Raw genomic sequence first — 18,727 nt, forward strand, 5'->3', positions numbered from 1 at the left:
TTGTGCTTTTCCAGTCAAATGTTCGCATGTAAAAGTAAAAAGATGTATATGTAGGCCTGTAGCATATAGCCTACTGTTTTGTTGTGTGGTCTAGCCTATTTATAATGCTCATGGGACTCAGAAATCGCATCAAACATGAAGTCAAAAGAATAGAATGCTGAAGTGTGTGGAGTAGAAAAAAACATTCTAGATGACACCCAGTCAGACATTAGGCTATTTTTCTTCCAAATGTTGATGGAGCGCTTAACACGTCATCCTAAGCGGAAGGCTACATGGCAATAAGTTCAGAGTAGTGAACCATAAAACAGCTGATAAGCAGTGACCACTTCCTGTTAGCGTCACCTGACACAGAATAAATGGATACTTGGCATCTTATCGAATGGAGAGAATTATGTAGATGATCAGTGGTTCAATACATTAGCCCAACATCTCAAAGATACTTGAATGCATGCAGACAATGAACCGGATAAAGCGGCACTAACTGGCACTACTTCTATCCATGCGTAGTAATACACTGTCGAATGCATCACGCAGAGCGAGCAGGTGTATGACGCAAAACGTTGCATTCAACGAGGTGAAATCCAAGTCTATCATTCTGGAATTTCGCACAACTTACAACCATGTATTTGATCAAATAACGTTAAATGCATTCGGTTACTGCTCTGAGAAGAAAAAGAAACCATCGACACTTAAAGGACTCGGAGGAAGAGTGTTAAAAAACGTATTTACAGCATGACGGTAAAGGTAAGTCGAACATCACAGCAAGTGATGATAGTGAGAACGCGTAGCCTACGTTTAGCGTTTAAGTCCATTTTTGAAGCTAGCGTTATGTTACCTGATGGTTTAGTAAGAAAGCTAGCAAAGATTGCTACTGTCAACGGGACTGCAGGGCGCAACCGACCGTCCCTAATACTACGCCTTCGCAGAGCATTATCGACATTTAGCCTTTAATCGTTGCATTTTAGTTGTTAGTGTTTATCTCCAGTGGGCTCATTTAAAGCGGCGATACTATCTGGTTTAGCCCAGCTGTCGTAGGCTACTAGGATAGTTTTGAAATTAGCGTGCTTGCTTGCTCGCTATAATGTGTGTTTACGTCTGATTACAGTTTGCAAAGATGTTTCAGGAAGAAGAGTTAGCTAAGTAAGAAGCCAACTATGTTAGCTAAGTTAAAACCCCCTGGTGGGTCTGAGTTTTAATGCACACATCACTCTTGTCTAATTTGTCATCAGTTGCTTAGACAGCCTGATTGTCATAAGGTCCGTTTTTCTTCTCGCTAGATAACAAACATGGCCAACTCCATCGTCGTCAATGCAACTGACATATATGGTGCCTGAAATTTAGCCTGCCAAGTTAGGCTGTTTACATTGCTTTTAAGTTCAATGCCTAACTTGAGGGAACCATTGTTTGTTCTATGTTCGGTCTCACGTTTTTTTTCTTTCTGCCACTTATGATTATTTCCCATTATATTCTTCATTATTTCCTTCATCGTTGAGATTACACATGTGCAATTTAGTAAACCCATAAACAGTTTAATGCAAACAGACTCTTTAAGCATTTCCTTGTTGCATAGTAAGTCAGTTGTGGACATCCAAATACTGGTCGTAGTTTTGGACCTGTTGTTATACATATTCACCTGATGAGAAGTATCTGACTATCCTACCAAGAGTGGGCATTGAACAGGTGTCAGGACTTGCAAACACGTTTTCAACGCGCAACTTTACCTAGGCTGTAATCGCAACGTGTCATCATTATGGTGAGTCAGTCATAGTCAGTCCCCGCCCCTCGCAAGCTATGTGCGTCAGTTTTAATAATTTGATGCAGTTCTCCAACTTAACATTGAAAACCAGTTAAAGGTTTTTCCAATGTAGCCCTATTTTTTCATTAATTATGTAATGGCATTTAAACAGTAGACTACCTGTTGAATCATTGTTTGCAAATCTGCATCATAGGCTGTTGAAATATGTGGATTAGGCTTCTGTAGATTTGCAAGATTTAGATAGATTTAGCCATAATCAGCAGCTTTTGTTTAAACTGTTGTGTTGATTTTGCATTTATATTCAACCAGAATATTCATTTAAATAGCGTGTGAATAACACAGGGGCTTGCAGACTGATGCTCAGCTGGGCAGCGAACACGATAGGCGCGTGGCAGCTCTTTATCGTCAGTGTGTCGTCACTGTGTGGGGTGGGGGCTGGCATAAGGGAGAGAGGGAGGCACAGAGAGGGGGAGAGAGAGAAACGTGCTGTGAGTCATGATGTGCTGTGGTGGGCATAGGAGGAGCACAAAGGAATAGGATTTGACAAGAGCCTGTGTCTTTGAAGTGTATCTCTCTCTCTCTCCCCCCCCACATTTCACCCAATTCGGCTTAATCAGATAATTTTATCTGTGATCTCTGAACCAGTGGCAGTTTAATTAATTTACGTACGTACGTACGTGTGTGTGTGTGTGTGTGTGTGTGTGTATAGAGTTCTGTGCTACTCTCTGACTGGCACTGAATACAGGATCTTCTGTGTGTAGTTTCCTGAGGAAGGGTGTGCTTACAGTTAGGCAAACATGCTTACAACTGAGGCCTTGCCAATGTACACCTACTCTGGCCTCTCAGTGATTATAGTTTATGTGTAAGTTAGTTAAGCCTACATTTTGTACGTGTTTTTGTTACTCTGGGCCATTTTAGATGTAGTGTTCGGCACAACTAAACACTCTTTTCCTGTCTCATTTACAAGCACCATCCCCTGCACCCCCCCCCCCCCCCCCCCCCCCCCCCCCCCCCCCCCACCTGCTGTGACGTTATCCTATTTACCTTATAGAGGGCTCTGTTGTCATGACACAGGTTGCCATAGGAATGACACTATTGTACCCCTGCAGCTGGTTAGTGTCCCTGTCCTTTGTCACGTGTGTTGACTTGGATTGTTCGTGAAGGCCAGTAATGATGGCTATCAGTGAGCGAGGCATTGCCTGCTGCCTCATTTATGGCCATATCTGCGCTCTAATGGGCCTTGACCACAGCAGAAGTGTGTGTGTGTGTGTGTGTGTGTTTTGATTTTCTTTTTTGTTGTGTTTTTGTCTCCTACCATCAGCCAGCTGATTCCCCAGTTGGATACTAACCTTTAGCTCATCTATGCATTGGACGGGTAGAATAATTAAGCAACTTTGCTCTGTCTAAGTGCATTTGATGCCATTATCAGAGGGAGAGCTCACCTTCATTTATCCAGGCATTTCCTGAAGGGTAGAGTTTGTTTATTCATGGCTTTCTGTGAGTCATTCATTGCCAGCTTGTCAGCAATCTGACTTACATGTATAGCCAGGCCTTCTTGTCAAAAGGACCAGGTGTTGGAGAACAGGCTAAAAGCTTAGGTGGTGGGCTGAGAAAAAAAATATTTTTTGAGTCATAACTCCATACAGCACCGCAATTTAATAGGCTGTACTCTCAGTCTTCTTGGTTAATTGCTTCATAGCTGGTGTGATTCACTTCGCTGGCCACTATAGTGCATTTCTGTTTCCAAGCAGTGAGTCAGAAGAAGCAAAGCTGGATACTGGAGTTTGACAGTCATCTCGCAAGTGCTGACATAAATTTGCACCATGAGATTAACTTTTAGCCGCGTAAACCCTGCAACCCTTACTCTATTCCCTTATTAACTGCTAAACTGGGAGAACAACTTCATCCCCATCTCTTCACATCACTGTTGCGTTCTGTTTGAATTTAGTTTTTCTCCTTTTTTCTTCTAACCCTTGAGTACTTGCAGTCTCTGCAGTTTTACACCTTGTAGCAGTTGCACCATGGTCGAGTAAACATCACTTCACCCCTGAAGTCCAGGCATGTACAGTATGTAGCCACGTGTGTGCATGACTGCAAAATCAAAGATGACTTTGACTTCAACCCTATGCATTGATAAGGAAAAGCTATGTTTATGCACTGATAGTTTTACATCAATAATACAAAACTAATGGCTTGGTGAATGATTTAATCAGATGCCGATCTAGCCATGATGGACTGTTTTCATTTCAGATATACACAGGGGTGGTGTTAAATTCCTTGTGCCGTAGGTCGTGGATTCCCTCCCAATTAACAACCAAGCCTATTTAGCATTACACAGGATACATCGGTAATGCACATTTGGCTGGCGACAATTGCAAATGTGCCGCTTGTTGTACCCAAGATCCGTAATGGTCCTACATGCGGGATGGGACTACATGCATTGCTAGTAGCCTGAATGTCCAATTAAAGAACTAAAGCAACAAAAACAAAATCACCACCAAAGCAACCCTCGTGCACAAAAAACAGCCTCACCAACAGAACAGCCTTTGAGCAAGCAGGCACCTCCCTTCGTTGATCGTTGATTCGTTCGTCCCTATCGTTGAATTAGGCCCTTGAAACCTCCAGAAGGCTCAACAGCAGTGTCTAGCGTCCCAGAGCCCCCCCCCCCCCCCTCCACAACTCGGGTTGTATCAGCGATTGCAGGCCTAAAAAAGGCCCAAACATAAATTATCACATTAATCTAACCTTTCCTAACGATCCGCTAGCTGCCCGCCCCATAAGCAGGCTGTCAAAAAAACGCATCTCTGTAGGCAGCCTAGGCTCTGAGATCTGCACACAAAAACATTTGCTACCAACAAGTGTTGCCAACCACTCAAAGGGGTCATTCCACATCAATTCAACCAGGGCCCACGCACTTAGGTCTCAAAAAATTCTGAAAAAATGACCAGGTGTAAGTCTCTGCAGAGAGACTTACACCTGGTAAGTACTGCAAGATCAATATGTAAGATACAACCAGTTTTACAGGGGGAGGGGGGCTCTTGATTTATTTTCCTTAAAAAAAAACCCACATTTGGCTGCTTTTTGACTTAGCCTAGCAACCCCAGTGTTGATGGGCCTTTATCTCTGGATGTCATTACTGACCTCTTATCAGCTTCTTGAGTGGACTGTTGTTTTCAAAAATGTGTTGTATTTTTCTATCTGATTGAGGTAGCTTTGTGAAAGTGAGCTTATCTTGTCTAGGCCTACTTTGAGGCTTAGACTCTAAAATGAGCCCTAGCTTTTTATGGTATCTTGTTGACTACAAAAAAATCAAGGCTAACTGATCTAGCAAGACTTTTTGCGTAGGGTCTAATATGTGTGCCACATGCTTACATTTCCTTATTTTCCATTTCCTACACACACTGCACAGAGTAGGCTGCATTCCAGGAGAAGGCTATTCTCAACAGTTGAGCTGTGCAGGACTTATCGAGCAGGAAATCCTCATGGTCCTTTTCTTCCACAGTGTCCTGCAAAGCTGGTGGTAAATACGCCTCCCCTAATCTGACACCAAAATAATGCCAGGAGAAGTTCCTTTGAACAGAGTTTGAAGAGGCGATTTGCTGCTTGAGTTGGCCTGATCCATCAAACACCAACCTTAAATTATAAGGATTATGTGGTTTGATAAAATGTATAGCCAATAACTTCCCTCTGAAAACCCATGGAACCGATGTGTTCCTTAGTTTTAATAGTCTCTCCATTTATTTGTCTCTCTCTCTCTCTCTCCCCCCCCCCCCCCCGGATCAGTCATGGGTTCTGCTGTGAGAGTGAGAACAGTGCTCGTCTTATAGCCTATGCTGTGAAAACACTGTTGATGTCGCTCCTGGAGAAATTACTCGACCAGAGGCCACTGTGATGAGATTAGCCAGGGACGAATTGTTTTTAAGCCATGGTTCCCAGTATCTGCGTTATTATTATTATTGTATGAGAGCACCGGGCAGTAGCAGAAGTTGCTCCGTGTTTTTCTAGAGCTCTGAGATGCAGGAGGTGAGTCATGGTCTGTGCTCCTCAGCCACGGTCTTTATGCCCTGGGTTTCTGATATGCTCGTGCCAATGCATTGTCTTAACCAGGTCAGCCTTTCCCGCTGTTAGAGTCTTGACTGTTTTGAGTCATTTGCAGTTTTCTGTTTAGTCTACGAGAGTGAGTGTTTGGGCTTATTCCCCAGTTCCATTGTTGTTTCCAAAACAATGTTGAGTGCAATTTATTTTCTTGTAAGTTCTCCAGTGCTATTTGAAATAGTTGTAGATGTGTTGTCTTTTTGTCTTTCGTGTCTTGCATGTTTTGTGGGCTTCGGGCAGGTTTTATCCAAGGGCATTGTGTTTGTGTGTATTGGGCCGTGTCTGTGGGAAAGAGTGAGATGTAAACCACTCCCAAGGGAGCAGCTATCTGCTGTTAGAATCCACTTCGGGGGGACAAATCTGTTGCTGCTGTTTGGCTGTCATCTGTGTAATGCAGGCTTGGTGCAGGGAACAGCACACCAACACATATTTGGGCTAGTCAGCTGCCTCTTTCTCTGGCGTCATTAACCATCTGAGTGTATGGGGTCTGTACAGTTTTTAGGGTTTTTAGGGTGACATCAGGTTGTTCATTTTTCATCCATGGACATTTAAGTTTTAAAAGTACGCTAAGGTTGATCCATGGTGGCAAAAAAAAGCTAAGGGTTACCTTTAGTGCGGCCTCCAGCTCCTCTCTTTGTGTGGTGTAATAAGGTAGTGGGGCTGACGGTACACTTTTCCCCTCTTTTTCCCCCTGCAGCGCTGGTGATAACTGTCAACCTGCATTTGACCACCCTTTAAATTCCCTGAAGCTAGCCTCCACACAGACAGACAACCAGCATGTCCGGTAAGTGTTCCTTTCCTTGTTACACTGCTTCCTCGCCGTCTTGCCTACAATGCTCCTGTTTCTGTCCTCACAGGGCCTTTTAGCCTCCTGTTTCCTTATGCATAACATGTCTTTGTTTGCATGATAGATAATGCATTCTCTCTGCATGTCAGTGTGTGTGTGTATACTCTGTGCTGTTCTCCTGCTTCTTTGTGGTCATGTGTGGGGTGGTGTGTTTCAGGGAGGTACACCCCCGCCCCAGGAGGGCCTTTCTCTGCTCTCACCCCCAGCATGTGGCCTCAGGACATTCTGGCCAAGTACCACCAGGTAAACACACAGCAGATCTATCTATCTATCTAGATGGGCCGCTTCCCACAGTCACACTCTCTACTATTGAGGACGGTTACTTCTCTCCACTTTGTTTTGTTGTTTTGTTTTTGTGGACTATGAGGGGTTTTTTTTGTTACAAAGTGTCTTTTATGACTGTAGATCTTTTGGTTAGAGACTTGAGAGAGTGTATAACTAGCTTTTGTGATGTACGTTTTTGCAGAAAGACCCTGCATTGGAGTCAGAGGTTCAGTATGATGAGTTTGGGTTCAGGATCGACAGTGAAGGTGGGTAGTGTAAACCAGCACTGGCACAAAATGGAATAATTTTCATCTTTCGCTGATCTGCATTCTATGCTTATTGTATACATTTACCCTCTCAGTGCCGTTACATTGCTTTTGTTCAGCTCATGATTGAGTTGGAGGGGGGGTAAATCCCAGCTGTGGGGCAGCCGTGGCCTACTGGTAAGCGCTTCGGACTTGTAACCGGAGGGTTGCCGGTTCGAACCCCGACCAGTAGGCAAGGCTGAAGTGCCCTTGAGCAAGTCACCTAACCCCTCACTGCTCCCCGAGCACCGCTGTTGTTGCAGGCAGCTCACTGCGCCGAGATTAGTGTGTGCTTCACCTCACTGTGTGTTCACTGTGTGCTGAGTATGTTTCACTAATTCACGGATTGGGATAAATGCAGAGACCAAATTTCCCTCATGGGATCAAAAGAGTATATATACTTTAGCATGTAGTGATTTGTGATGTAGTGGGTTGTAAAGAAACTAAGCCATGTCAACCCATCCCATAACCACTTATTTGCAGTATAGAGGCACCTAGTTAAAAATGAAAAAGCAAAAATTAGGTGTTGTAATCACAGGTATCTCTGGCTGACATGCTCAAAACTACACAACATTGGAGGTGTAGGATCATTATGACACCCTCTCAATCCATGGCAAGTTTCGTGGAGTTCTGTTGGGGGGGTCATATGACTTTATGTATAGATTTAGTGACTGTACACCAATTGGCCTGTAGATGGCCGGACACAGTTTTCTGTGAGTATCTTGAGAACTGTAGGGCCTAGGCTGACCAATTTTGGTCATATTTTGTACCCCTTTGTGTTCCATCTAGTTACAATCACATTAGCTCATGGTATACTAAAAAATATGATGAAATGGTGTGGATAGTTTTTTTTCTAAATGGTTTCTTTTCAAAATGTTTTCTTTTTTCCCCTCCACCCCCCCAATTCCTGTCCTCAGACGGCCTGGACTCCCATGAGTGGCTGCGTGGCGAGGGTGCCCCCCTGCGCGAGGACCCCCAGCAAAGGCTGCGCTGGCAGGCCTACCTGGAGTTCACCCACAACCACGCAGTGGGAGACCTGACCTGGGACGGCATCTCGCCCTGCCTGCCCCGCACTGACCGCCTGCGCTCGCTGGTCCTGGCCGGCATCCCCCACTCCATGAGGCCGCAGGTGCGTATGGGGGTCAAGAACAAGCCCTGCTGGGTGAGGGGTTGGTGAGAGAGCACTGAGGTTCTGTTGTTGCTGTATGGTCTCAAGCAAAATATCATGGAGCTCAAATAAGGTCTTTGTGTGTTAAATGTAGAAGGATGGTTATTAGCATTGAATGGTGGCCATGCTCTTTTTTGATGTCCTCACAAGAGGCTCTATTTTTAGATGCAGCCCGCCAGAGATGTTATTTGGACTCTCCCTTGGAAACAATATAGCACTGTACCTCGGCCCTGTTTTTCCCCATTAAAATGGTTGTCAAAACAAGTTGTTTTTGTTGTTAACTCTGCTGTGAAACAGTAGTCTGTTGATGTCCAGAGAGGGTAAGCATATCTGTAACAGTTCCGGTCTTTTAAGTCTTCTTATCAAAGGAGTTGTTTGTCCAGCCTGAATTATCAGAGCAAACTTGTTGGATCTACTTGGTACATTTGACTTGGGACTTAACAGATCTAACAGGCTTCTAAATGCATGAAGTAGGACTGTGTGATATGTTTAAGCTGGAAAGTCCCCCTCTATTTTTGCAGCTAGTCGTGGGTTTCAGTTCTTGACATTTGTGCACTCCTCGACTCTTAATACAGTACACTCCTCACAGTCCTGTAGCTGTCTGTGCTAAACAACTCAGAAAAAGTGGCTTGGAACAAGACATAAACAAGACAGACAGTCAGCATGTTGCTTTAGAAGCACAGATGGATATAATTGATGGATATAATTTGATTAGCCACATTTCCACAGCCTTTCACCAGAATCACAGACTGTACCTTAAAAATGGACAGTGGCTATGGCTTTTTTTATCGTGAACACACACCCAGAGACCGATGACTCTCTCCTCAGCTTTGGATGCGGCTGTCGGGGGCACTGCAGAAGAAGCGGACGTCTGAGATGTCCTACAAAGAGCTTGTCAAGAACAGCACCACCGACGACACCACAGCAGCTAAACAGGTACCCCTGTTCTCCCGTTCTCACGACCTTACATTTCAGCACTTCACTGGACTGACGGCAGCTGCAACAATCAAAGTTGTTTTGTGGTCATATGATTGCATAAAAAACAACCTGTGTGTGTGTGTGTGTGTGTGGCAGATTGAGAAGGACCTGTTACGGACGATGCCCACCAACGCCTGTTTCAGCAGCCTGACGAGTATGGGGGTGCCCAGGCTGAGGAGGGTGCTGCGGGGGCTGGCATGGCTCTACCCCGACATCGGCTACTGCCAGGGCACGGGCATGGTGAGAAAGACACCCCCCCCCCCCCCCCACACACACACACACCAATGACCTGCAGTCTTCACTCCTTTTCATTCTCTTTCCTACTTCCTCTCCAATGTGTTCTTGAGTTCTTTTTGTTTCAATTTCATCTTCAATTTTTTCGTCGTGTTTTTGTTATCCAACATTCTCCGTTTTTGTCCTCCCTGCATTAGTCATGTCATGTAGTCATCATGCTGAATCTGCTTAGTCATCTCACACCTTCACACTTGTACCCACAACTGTGACATTTAAAAGTATTATATTTATATTATTTATATTATATTTATATGCGTGTGCGTGTGGAGCTCTTCTGACCTTCTCTGGTGTTGGTCTGGTTCCTGCGTGTGGTCCAGGTGGTGTCGTGTCTTCTGCTCTTCATGGAGGAGGAGGACGCTCTGTGGATGATGTGCGCCCTGATCGAGGACCTGCTGCCGCCCGCCTACTTCTCCTCCACGCTGCTGGGGGTGCAGACAGACCAGCGCGTGCTGCGGCAGCTCATCGTCCAGTACCTTCCCCGTCTTGACCGCCTGCTGCAGGAGCACGACATCGGTGAGGAACCATTCTAAGGATGAGGGTAGTTTACTAGAGGGTGATGGCCAATTTGATGGGTATCTCTTTTCTCCTCTTGCAGGAGTTTGTCCATTGGCACTATTGTAGTAGGCCGACTGTGATTGACGCAGTGCCATTGATGAAATATGTCATTTTGATTCAATTAAAGCAGATCCTTTCTCCAAAATTGAATTAGCAATTCCAAGAGTGTGGGTTCAATTCCCACACTTTCCAAGTCTTCAGTGTAGTGTGTCGTTGTTCTGGTCAATGCGAGTTGTGTTTGGGTGCAAACATTCCTGGTGGTGTGTGTGTTTGTGTGTGTGTGTGTGTGTGTGTGTGTGTGTGTGTACGTGTGGACCTATTGTGTACCTATTTCCCACATTTTCTCTGACTGAGCCACCGTGTCTCGTGCCCTGTTCTCAGAGCTGTCCCTGATCACTTTGCACTGGTTCCTGACGTCCTTCGCCAGTGTGGTGGACATCCGCATCCTGCTGCGGATCTGGGACCTGCACTTCTACGAGGGCTCCGTCGTGCTTTTCCAGGTCACACTGGGCATGCTCAAGATCAAGGTGATTAAGATGGGATCCCAGGAAAGACCCATGACTGTGCTCTCTCTCTCTCTCTCTCTCTCTGTCTCTCTCTCTGTCTCTGTCTCTCTCTCTCTCTCTCTCTCTCTCTCTCTCTCTCTCTCTCTCTCTCTCTCTCTCTCTGACCTTCTACAGTCCCTTATTTATTACTTAACTGATTAAGAAAGAAAAGTGCACAGCTCAGAGCATAGTGCATTCATTATTCATCCATTCTTATTCATTTATATCCATACCCTGAAGCCTAGTGCAGTAATGAAATGAGCTCCACTTCTTTAACCCTTTCCTGTGATAAAGATGTAACACCTATTTTATTTTATTCTCTCTGCCTGTCTCTTTGTCTTCTTGCGCAGGAAGAAGAGCTGGTGTCGTCCGAGAACTCGGCGTCCATCTTCAACACGCTGTCGGACCTCCCCAGCCAGCTGGAGGACGGCGCCGCCGTGCTGGGTGAGGCGGTGCGACTGGCCGGCTCGCTCTCACAGGACAACCTGGACGCCCAGCGCCGCAAGCACCTGGCCTACATCCTGGCCGAGCAGGCGCAGCTCAACTCCGAAAACCACCACCACCCGCACGCCAACCTCAACGCACACCTTAACAAGGTACCCGGCCGTTTACATCTCACCACAGAGCAGCAGCATAGCTCATCACAGAGAAGTGCAAACTGGCCTCTATTCAGTGCACCACTGCTAATTTGCACCACATTGTTGCGCAACACAAAACACCTCTGTATCAATGCAGCACCACACACTGCAACTTTAGATGGTTAATTATTAACCTCATGACCAATTTGTTTCACTTAATCTGCATCACTGTCAAAGACACTAAGTACCCACATCGAGTCACAGCTACTTGATTTCATTGCTTACAAAGGTTTCCACTGTGTACTTGATGCTCACATGATCCTGGAGATCACATTGGCCAGCGGCAAATGGCAGCGGCAAGCATAACGCAACGCTCAGACCATAATAAGTTCTATTTCGTTCCTAAGTAACACAAACGGTTGTCTTAACTGACAATTGAATACTCTCGCGTTGCGCTTTGAAAGTTGAACCAAGTTCAACGCTAGTGATATGCTAGCGTTGCCACTGTTCCGCTGCTGAACCATAGAGGACAATAGGAAACCTGCCGCTGGTCAGTGTGATCCCCGCCTTATGATGGTTCTCTGCCTGATGTTTAGAATGCCCCCTGGACAAGTAAGCTAGTTAATTCAAACAAACAAATGACCTGGAAGTCCATCATCTTGTGTTCCTCCCTGACACACACACACACACACACACACACACACACACACACACACACACACACACACACACACACACACACACACACACACCTCAGGCGGTACGCAGACAGAGCCTGCGCAGGAAGTCCACGCTGAGCACGCTCCTGTGGGGCGAGGACGACGCGGAGTCGCTCAAGGCCAAGAACATCAAGCAGACGGAGCTGGTGGCCGCGCTCCGAGAGGCCATCAACCGCACCGCTGAGCACTTCCACTGCCTGGACCCCCGCAACTGCAGCACGGTGAGACACCACCACACATACACACACACACACACACACACACACAGCACTCCACACAGAGGAGAGGGCCACCAAATCAACAACATCCATACTATATATGGAGTATTTGTATAAATTCATCAGTGTCAGATTTCTATCCATCTGTTTTTTTTATTTGTCTCTTTTTCTCTTTCTTTTCTTTTCTGGTAAATTCCAAGATCTGTATCTCATTCACTAAGTTTGCTCATTCTCCCGGTCTCCTCTGCTCTTCTCTCTCTCATTAGGATCTCACTCCAGACTACTCCATGGAGAGCCATCAGAGGGACCATGAGAACTTCCTAGTGGTGTCACGAAACCGCCGTCGGCGGGCCAAGGCTCTGCTGGACTTCGAGCGCCACGACGACGACGAGCTGGGCTTCCGCAAGAACGACATCATCACAGTGAGTAAAACCGAAGAAGTCCCCAAAGCAGAGCAGTCATGCCCAGTTCACAGTTGTTTGACCCGAGCATCACACGCATTCAACCCCCTCCGTCTTTGCCTCCTTCTCAGATCGTGTCCCAGAAAGACGAGCACTGCTGGGTGGGTGAGCTCAACGGGCTGAGAGGTAAGGATGAGTCATCTCAACCCCCACTGGGCCCCAGTGTTCCGGCACACACTGGAATCTGTTACAGTATTATAGGATGTCGAGGTTCGTGGCAAAGAGTCTCAGCAGATGGTTGAATTAGAAATGTTTAGCATGTTCCCTTTTTGTGTGCCATTTAGGTTGGTTTCCTGCCAAGTTTGTGGAGATCCTTGATGAACGGAGTAAAGAGGTCTGTATGCCCTCCCTGACTTGTATGCAACTCACTTTAGTGATAGGCCTGACACTAATATCATCCTTTATGTTAAAGTGTGGCAAGGAAAACTTAAATGGCTAAAATGGCTTTTTTACTAGGCACTTTATCTGAAGGTTTTTCTCCTGAAACATGACTGTCCTTCATGACTTTCATGAAATGACAGTGAAGTTTTATATCAACCACCCTTTCCTAAAAGCACACAAACACATACGTGTGGTAGGGCTATGCAATTACAAAATGTATAATTCACAATTGACCATTGATCAATTAATTTGGACTCTTTCCTTTACAGTGGTAATTGTTGTATAGATGATATTTTGCATACCGGTACATAGTTTATTTTACAGTTGAATTATATGAATGATGTTTCCAAATGGATGATGATTATGATTTTTGCCACAATCGAGCAGTCCTACAGTGTGGTCTGACTGCTAAGGAAGTAAACGTCAGTGCCAGAGTTCCATGTCATTTTACAGTTGTACTGGCGGTCATTGTTGTTAGTTGGAAGTGGCAGAGGTGGGTAGTGTGAGTGGGGCCGTGCTTTGTGCGCTGATGGTAGGGGTGCGTGTGTCTCGCCAGTACTCCATGGCAGGGGACGACTCGGTGACGGAGGCCATAACAGATCTGGTGAGGGGGACGCTGTGTCCAGCCCTCAAGGACATCTTTGCGCACGGCCTGAAGAAAACGTCCATACTGGGGGGACCGTGCCACCCCTGGCTCTTCATAGAGGAGGTAGGATGGCCTGCTCTCATCAAGCACACTTTAACTCATTCAAGGAACTCGCACACATTCAAATGTTGCACAAATGCAAAAATGTCTACATTGTATACATTGTTGTAAAGATCCGATAAACCAAAATCTTACCAACATTGCTATCTTATGGGTGTATTATCCAGAGCATAAGGTGGATAACCTCTGTTTTTTTCTGGTATTGTGGGTGCTTAGCAACAAGTGTTGGATTTGAAATGTGGGTAGTGCCTATGACTAATGACTATGCTGGTGCTGCTACTGCATCATGATTATGATTATGATGAGGATTACAACTTGAACCATCGTCTGTATGCTCAGGCTGCTAGCAGAGAAGTGGAGAGAGATTTCAACTCTGTCTACTCCAGACTGGTGCTGTGCAAGACCTACAGGTGAGCATTTGAATGAAAAACCTGCTGTAGAAACACAACACGACCAGTAACTCCCAGAGCAGCTCAGTCCAGACTACAGATGCACGTCATCCCGGCAGCAAATGAGAAAAATTAGCCATTGACCTCCCCCGTTAGTGTGTGAATCATGTCAAACGGATGTCATGCTGTAATTGAGGTAATGAATGTGAATTATGTGTCTGCTCAGGCTGGATGAGGATGGGAAGGTGCTGACCCCAGAGGAGCTGCTCTACAGAGTACGTGTGGGCGGGATGTGCTCAACAGAGGCTTCCCCTTTCACTCACTCACATTTGACCCCTCAGGGACTTCACTAGCATCTTTATTAGATTTACTTTCCCTGCTATGACACATCTCGGTTACTGAAATGTATGAGGTGTCAAATGAATTGTCAGTACAAGTCAAGGCACTTGTCAAGTCAAGGCCATGACCGTGGGTCACATGATTCATAGTTTCTTTAACTCATTCGAGGTTTAGAGGACTTTCAGTATTGAAATATTGGTTGTCTCTTCAGTTATAGTAAATGTGATAAGCGCCCCCTATCTCTTTTCTCAGGCAGTGCAGTCTGTTAACATGAGTCACGACACCGCGCACGCACAGATGGACGTCAAGTTCCGCTCACTGATCTGTGTGGGCCTAAAGTACGTGTTTGTACACACACACACACACACACACATACAGTCTTTGTCTCTCGGGCCTGTGAGCATAGGTGCAGGTGATCCACCATCCACATGTTTGCACAGCAATGTGCCATTACTGATGGTTTGTGTTCATTTTCGACTGTGTGCTTGTCAGTGAGCAGGTGCTGCACCTGTGGCTGGAGGTGCTGTGTTCCAGCATCGCCGCGGTGGAGAAGTGGTACCAGCCCTGGTCCTTCCTGCGCAGCCCTGGCTGGGTGCAGATCAAGTGTGAACTCCGGTAAGACAGATTTGAAGGGTGAGGGAGTGTAAGAAACTGAAGGATGATCATTATAATGAGCTAGTACCCATAGAGGGACCCAAGAGTGGTGGCTGGTTGTAAGAAAGATTGATACCATTCGGTATTTGACTTCTGTTTTGCTTTGTGTTTTCTTCAGGGTTCTCTCCAAGTTCGCATTCAGTCTCTCTCAAGACTGTGAGCTGCCTGCTAAGAAAGAGGTGAGCCATAACTATATGTCAAGTTTCAATCTTTTTCTTTCTCTCTCTCTCTCTCTCTCTCTCTCTCTCTCTCTCTCTCTCTCTCTCTCTCTCTCTCTCTCTCTCTCTCTCTCTCTCTTTGTCTTTTCTTTGTTCCTCCCTTTTGTTTTCAAAAAATCCTCACACACAGACATTGAGCACAAACTCTGTCCACATAATGGATTTCTGTATGTGTCTGCTGTTCCAGAACTCTCCCATTCTGAAATCGGAAGTGGTGGATGTGTTGGTTCAACATCATCTCTTTAGTTGGGATCTTTAGGTAATCGGCAAGGCTGCAGAAGACTGAGTAGCAATACGTCCCTTAGAGTAGGTACTATTGTAGTAGTAGTAGTGCAGACCTGGGTCAGATAGCAAGCAAGTGGCTGGAGAATCACCACTGCGGTATAAAATGCATGTCTTTATACATAATGCATTTGGAGGAGAAATTCCTCTCAGTGCATGATTGCAGCACTGTAGCTTTAGCCTAGCATTGCTCTTTCTCTCCAGGCTGTCCTCTTGTGTGACCTAACCCATGTGCAAACCCTACTGCCTCCTACTGCCCCCTAACTCGGCCGTGGAACCCTGCTGTGAAATCTCTGGGTCAACAATAGTGCTTCAGTCCACACCCAAAGCCTTAGCTGCAGCTGTTTGTCTTGCACTCAAGAAGTGCCCCGTCCTTTGTTGACTCGAAATTAAGAGAAAGGGGTGAGGCACTGCAAATACTGTCACCACCAGCCTGCACCTACTGTAGGTTGACTTCCACAAGGCTATTTGTCAAAGGCAGAACTAGAAAAGAAAAGAACTAAGCAATTAAGAAAAGAACAAGGCATTGTTAACCATTTTTTACAGTCTCATCCCCTAAGTTTGTTGAAGGCTCAGAAATCTTAAACATTCATCTGTATATTTGTTTTCTTTAAGGTGGGGAACTTTTCTCCTATAATCATTATTATTATCAGTCAAGCCAGTTTGGGTCCTGGAGACTGTTCTGAGAAGAGTGGGAAATGTATCTGACTAGCTGTTGACCTTTTTAGAACAGTTAAAGCAACACTTTAGCATCAGCTTTGCAAATAACGATGTCCACAGACAAGGTAGAATATGTTGCATGATTTTATGAAAGTATGATGTATTGCGACATCAGAAGCAAGTCAAACTTGTAGTTTCTTATGTGTCATTCCATCGAACTACAGATCCGCTACCCGATCTGGCAAACTTACATAGTGCGGTTATAGCCGATAGAGGGTCGTGAAGCAAACGCAAAAGTGCCGTTCACCCTGTTACGAGTTGATGAACCACTGAAACGATTTTGGAAACATTATTTTAAGCTACAAAAAACTCTTTGGTGTTGCTTTAAGGCTTTGGGTACCTTCATCTTCCTGGGGCAGCAGTGTGCCTAGCTTTGACTCTAATGACTGAGTGGCAGCGTTCTCAACAGAGAGTGGCACCCTGTGTGTATAGTTTAACCCCCTCAGATGTCTACACTGGTCAAAAGCGCTGGCTTTACAGAGATTATAAACTGCACTCCCATGCACGTGGCAAGCTTATAAGATGTGACAACACTGCCACAAACATGGCAAGCTTCAGATGCTGACAGTCACTCAAGACTTCCCATCAGCAGGTCACTGGTGCCGGGCAGGATTGGCCAGTGCTGATGGGTGATAGGGCATCATCACATGCATGGTGGCCATGTCTGTTGGAAATGCTGAATTATGTTGAAGTAAGACCATCATGACAAGAACTTACACCTCCCTCTCTCTGTGTGTGTGTGTGTGTGTGTGTGTGTGTGTGTGTGTTCAGGAGAAGGAGCAGAAACCGTTGAAGGAGGGCGTGCAGGACATGCTGGTGAAGCACCATCTCTTCAGCTGGGACATCGACGGCTAACATGCCCCAGTCACTTACACACACACACACACACCCACCCACACACACACAGGCCCATCCATCCACACGCTTACCTCCTTCCTCACCTGCACTCAAGAACAGCATCACTCAGCAGTCTGGATAGGCACCTGTACATCGCAGCCACTTGGCCTCAGTGCTTGCCAGCTGCCGCGAATGATGTCACTAAAGTATTTAAGGACACGCAGGTCGTGGTGGTCTGCAACAACCTTTAACACGCCTTGAAAATGAATCGTTGCCCTTGCGCCTTACTCTCGAGAAGACTATAGTCTTTTGAAGGACAAAAAAAAGAGACCTATGTTGTTGAAGCTGGCATGAATCTGGCAATCTGTCATGGCGCCCTTTCCTGGCCATATGTCATCAAGGCCCTCTCAAGCGTTTCCATTGCAGTATATAGCCCACATGCAGGGCTGTGTCTACCTAACACTACTACAGTACGCAGTAGAAGAAGGGCTGTGTTTTACCTCTGTCTCTGCTGAATAGAATACTAGCGATCCATCGCTAACTATGCAGCAAGGGGGGTTGCGTCTCATGGCTGAACTAAGACACTTCCATTCTGTCCTGGCTGTCCATCGACCACAAACCTGAAGATGAAAGATGGAAGGTTTATCTGTGCATGAGAGTTCAGTCTCTCTGTCCACTTGGCACTGTATTGTTTTCGACCACAGTGAAGGACTCATTAATAGGTCAATGTCAAAGTTCTTATGAATAAGGAGAACTTAATGAAGATGCTGAAAGATGCTTAAGCGATGTTCATTTGTACGTTCTGGTATTACTGATGAAATATCACTGTGGATCTAGTCTCTTTCCATATCTGTTCTAAATAGCTTTACCACTATCTTCCCCTGAATTGTGTAAAATATGTATAATTCTATTTTTTTTTTGTAAATGTAGTGGATTCATGATCCAAGTTACGTGTGTGGTTTACAAGGGCCATTTTGCTTGCAGGCTTCACTAACGGGTAAAAGAAAGGTCATTTTTTGCTGCACAGTGGACCCCAGGTCACCCATTGTAATTGGTTGTTTGCCCATTATATGCCATGAATAGGGGTCTAGCGGTCACCAATATCTGCAGTTCAGTCATCCAATGCTTAAACACTAAATAACTTGGACCAGGGATTTATACCCAGCCAGGACAAGTCCAGGGCATCCCAAATTGGGTCAGGACTGACCTTCCTTTTACTACAGGTGTTAATGTAGTGGACTTTTGCCTCCTGTTGTATTGGTTGACCAGGACCACATGAACCTGCAGGGCTCTTGATTGTATCCTATGTAGATGTACTATAATTCAGATCTACACATATGAGTAAATAAAACTCCAACTTTCAAAACAGTATTGAGACCCTGTTTTGGCAAAAAGAGAGAAAGGTGCAGTGAATAATA

The 18,727-nt window shown here is 45.5% G+C and overlaps 1 protein-coding gene across 3 annotated transcripts; it reads left to right on the top strand.

Annotated features, from left to right (window-relative positions):
• Window positions 1–355: 355 nt before the first annotated feature.
• sgsm3 (small G protein signaling modulator 3) lies at window positions 356–18,678 on the top strand. 3 transcript variants are annotated; one of them, XM_042085613.1, is made up of 22 exons: window positions 356–744; window positions 6,549–6,635; window positions 6,856–6,941; window positions 7,165–7,228; window positions 8,185–8,396; window positions 9,264–9,371; window positions 9,510–9,653; window positions 10,025–10,220; window positions 10,644–10,789; window positions 11,158–11,403; window positions 12,143–12,325; window positions 12,589–12,744; window positions 12,855–12,909; window positions 13,068–13,117; window positions 13,721–13,873; window positions 14,210–14,280; window positions 14,486–14,534; window positions 14,851–14,936; window positions 15,091–15,213; window positions 15,371–15,431; window positions 15,658–15,729; window positions 17,244–18,678. In XM_042085613.1, exons 2-21 carry the CDS (start codon window positions 6,629–6,631, stop codon window positions 15,727–15,729), a joined length of 2,268 nt encoding a protein of 755 aa, XP_041941547.1. In that variant the 5' UTR covers window positions 356–744; window positions 6,549–6,628; the 3' UTR covers window positions 17,244–18,678. The 3 variants fall into 3 exon arrangements, with proteins under 3 accessions (XP_041941547.1, XP_041941545.1, XP_041941546.1); XM_042085611.1 differs by lacking the exon at window positions 15,658–15,729 and having other exon boundaries at window positions 357–744; XM_042085612.1 differs by lacking the exons at window positions 356–744; window positions 15,658–15,729 and adding an exon at window positions 5,606–5,779.
• Window positions 18,679–18,727: the final 49 nt, after the last annotated feature.

Source organism: Alosa sapidissima, chromosome 3, assembly GCF_018492685.1.
Source record: "Alosa sapidissima isolate fAloSap1 chromosome 3, fAloSap1.pri, whole genome shotgun sequence".
Taxonomy (NCBI): Eukaryota; Metazoa; Chordata; class Actinopteri; order Clupeiformes; family Clupeidae; genus Alosa; species Alosa sapidissima.

Coding starts and splice junctions, on each gene's coding strand:
- sgsm3 (XM_042085611.1), top strand. Junction 6,942..7,164: donor TTCTGGCCAAGTACCACCAG/GTAAACACACAG, acceptor ACGTTTTTGCAG/AAAGACCCTGCATTGGAGTC. Junction 8,397..9,263: donor CCCACTCCATGAGGCCGCAG/GTGCGTATGGGG, acceptor CTCTCTCCTCAG/CTTTGGATGCGGCTGTCGGG.